Below are 2500 nucleotides of genomic sequence, written 5' to 3'. Positions count from 1 at the left end.
ATCATATTCACCTTGATGTATGCATTTGCTTCAATTCCTGCCATTTGAATAAACAACTTTTTTAACAACTTTATTTAGTTTATAACATAGTACTAACTACACCTCTAGCTTGTAGCACGAGCAAGTTCTAACTAGTGTCTACGTGCAGGGCTAGTCAATGTCAATGTCTCAGGCAGTCAAAAAGTGTTTGTTTGACGAAAAGCTGGAAGGAGAGCGGACTCGAAAAACTAGAAGAAGGAGCAATAGAACAAGAGTAATTCCAAAGTTTCACAATGCCATTTAAGTAGGAGGCCTGAAAGGGGCTCGTTTCACAGATTGGTGTTTTTAAATTAAAGGAGTTGCTTAGTCTACTACGGCCGTGAGAAATAAAGTTTGTGAAACTACGTACCTGTTCTTTCGAATTTCACAAATTGCCTTTATCACGTGTTTATTTCTTTGATAACACACTTTTACAAAGAGTGAAAGAGAGAATGCCGTCAATGAGGGAATGCAGAACTATCATTGGTATACGAGTAATTAAAAAAACTATTGTGGTCAGTTAAACATGTCACAAGTTGTACTTATTCTGCAGCAATCCAATATGAACGAGTTAGCGTACGATTAGTTACACCTTTTCCAACATAAACATGAAATGCACACCGTGAATCTTTTGTTATAATAACAAGATACAAAAGAACAAAAATAGTCGTACAAAATCTAGGTAATCACTCAGTTTTGACACAAAGCTGTATTTACTTAGTAATTTCTCTGTGGCCTAATACAGTGTGAATAAGAAATCGTGAATCACTAGTCATCTTTTCTCGCGTTTTTCATCCATTAAAGAGAAAGCTCAAAAGTCTGATTGGACATGAGATCTAACGGGTAACTTTTTGAACTTTTTGAAGAACATTCTTTTATCATTAAGAGCGGAATTAAAAGGTAGCAGAAGTGAAGCCTTCAAAACTTTCACTGGACAGGATAGCCCTACCTTATGTGTATTTTACAAATCAATGCCTCTTAGATGCGCTATTTTAGCCGCAATCTGTGCTGTAGACTTCGCAGCTATGTTTAAAGACATTTCCATAACAGCAGGAGACTTAGCCACGAAATCATACAAATCACGCAAATTTTTTGAATTTATGGAAAGTCCTTGACTTAGCATCACGTCCCGGCAAACCATCAAACAAAGCGTTTCAATGTTTCTCCATGGTCCACAATCCACCTCTGCATTTTGACTTATCATGAACTTTGATCCCTTTTTCCTCTTATATGGAGAGACGGTCGCCCTATTTCGCTTCTTTCGTTTTGGGGATTTTCCCGGGTCAGCTCGAGCTGGAACAATGTTTCCACAATTAAAGCATCTGCAGACTTCGGTGCATCCTATGCCACCCGCTACACACGGACACTTCGACTTGCGGAGACTGTCTTGACACGACTTGTGACTTGCATTTGGTTCTCCGTCCCCTTTGCTCTTTTGTCCAACTCCGCACCTACGGCCTCTCTTCAGACTCTTTTTTACCTTCACAACTTCATTGGAATTGCACGTACTTTTGCAATTGTAGCATCTACACGAGCGGGTACAAGAGTGGTTCACTTTGTGGCACGGGCATTTACCAGAAACACAGAAAATGTCTGAAACTGACTTATTTTTCTTGTTTTTACCGCAAGTGCATCTTGTTTCCTTCGCTTGTTCGTCACAGTCATTCTCACTTGAAACTTCTGAAACGATGAAACCATGTCAAGAATTAATGCAATGGTTTTCGACAAGGTTTCGACAAGTTAAAGGTCATTAGTATATACTAAAGCAGTGGACAGCGTTGAAGGTGCGCTCTGACTGGCTACTCAAACTCTGAATATCCTTTGCTATTTACCTCCGAGCAACTCGCGAGTTTCACGCTGCCGCACGTACAGGAATAAATTGATTATTAAAATCATCTTTTTGTGTCATATTATCTCACTGATTTAGTGTGTACTAAAAACAGCTATTCGCCTCAGTGTCGTGGCTATTAGTGAATATTTGCCAAGCTGCTTCGCGGCTCGTTAAATGTCTACTATTAGCCACCGACACGTCGGTAAATAGTTATTGCTTATATCTGAAATAACCTCGATTTACAGAATTCGTTTCAGCACAAATGAAGAAAACATCATTTTCTCCATTAAATGATTTCCGGCTCAGTTTTATTAACGTAAGCATTTACAACTTAGTACTAGTACAAGACTTCAACCTTATAAGGGTGCCAAGACATCGGGAGGATCTCGAAAAATTCTCAGTTCAAACCTCGATATATGAGGAGGTATGTAGCATTATCAGAATTTATAACTGCTAATTTAACCTAAGGTTATTGAACAATTATCGAGTACCTTTTGTGGCATCGTAGTGGCCTGGCCCAGAATGATCATATGCAATGTAGATGGGTGTGGTGGTAAGGAATTCGTGTGGTAGGAATGGCACCGTAGGTGTTGAAGGGAGAGCGGTAATAATCACAATTGGAATTTTCAAGACTTTAGCTGTTGCTCTCGC

The 2500-nt window shown here is 39.3% G+C and overlaps 1 protein-coding gene across 1 annotated transcript in view; it reads right to left on the bottom strand.

The window, feature by feature from the left end:
- Nucleotides 1-2500, bottom strand: part of LOC149036186 (uncharacterized) — a 3096-nt gene that overhangs the window by 118 nt on the left and 478 nt on the right. The window contains exons 1-2 of the mRNA XM_089189677.1: nucleotides 2341-2500; nucleotides 1-1698 (exon numbers count right to left, since the gene is read on the bottom strand). The exon at nucleotides 1-1698 is cut by the window's left edge and continues 118 nt beyond it; the exon at nucleotides 2341-2500 is cut by the window's right edge and continues 478 nt beyond it. Coding sequence (XP_089045803.1) covers nucleotides 980-1698; nucleotides 2341-2500 — 879 coding nt within the window. The 3' untranslated portion in view covers nucleotides 1-979. The remainder of the gene's footprint in view (nucleotides 1699-2340) is intronic.

This window comes from Pocillopora damicornis, chromosome 12 (assembly GCF_964200805.1).
Source record: "Pocillopora damicornis chromosome 12, jaPocDami1.2, whole genome shotgun sequence".
Lineage (NCBI taxonomy): Eukaryota > Metazoa > Cnidaria > Anthozoa > Scleractinia > Pocilloporidae > Pocillopora > Pocillopora damicornis.
The sequence above is the reverse complement of the archived record's forward strand: the minus strand, read 5'-3'. Positions and strand labels throughout refer to the sequence as shown.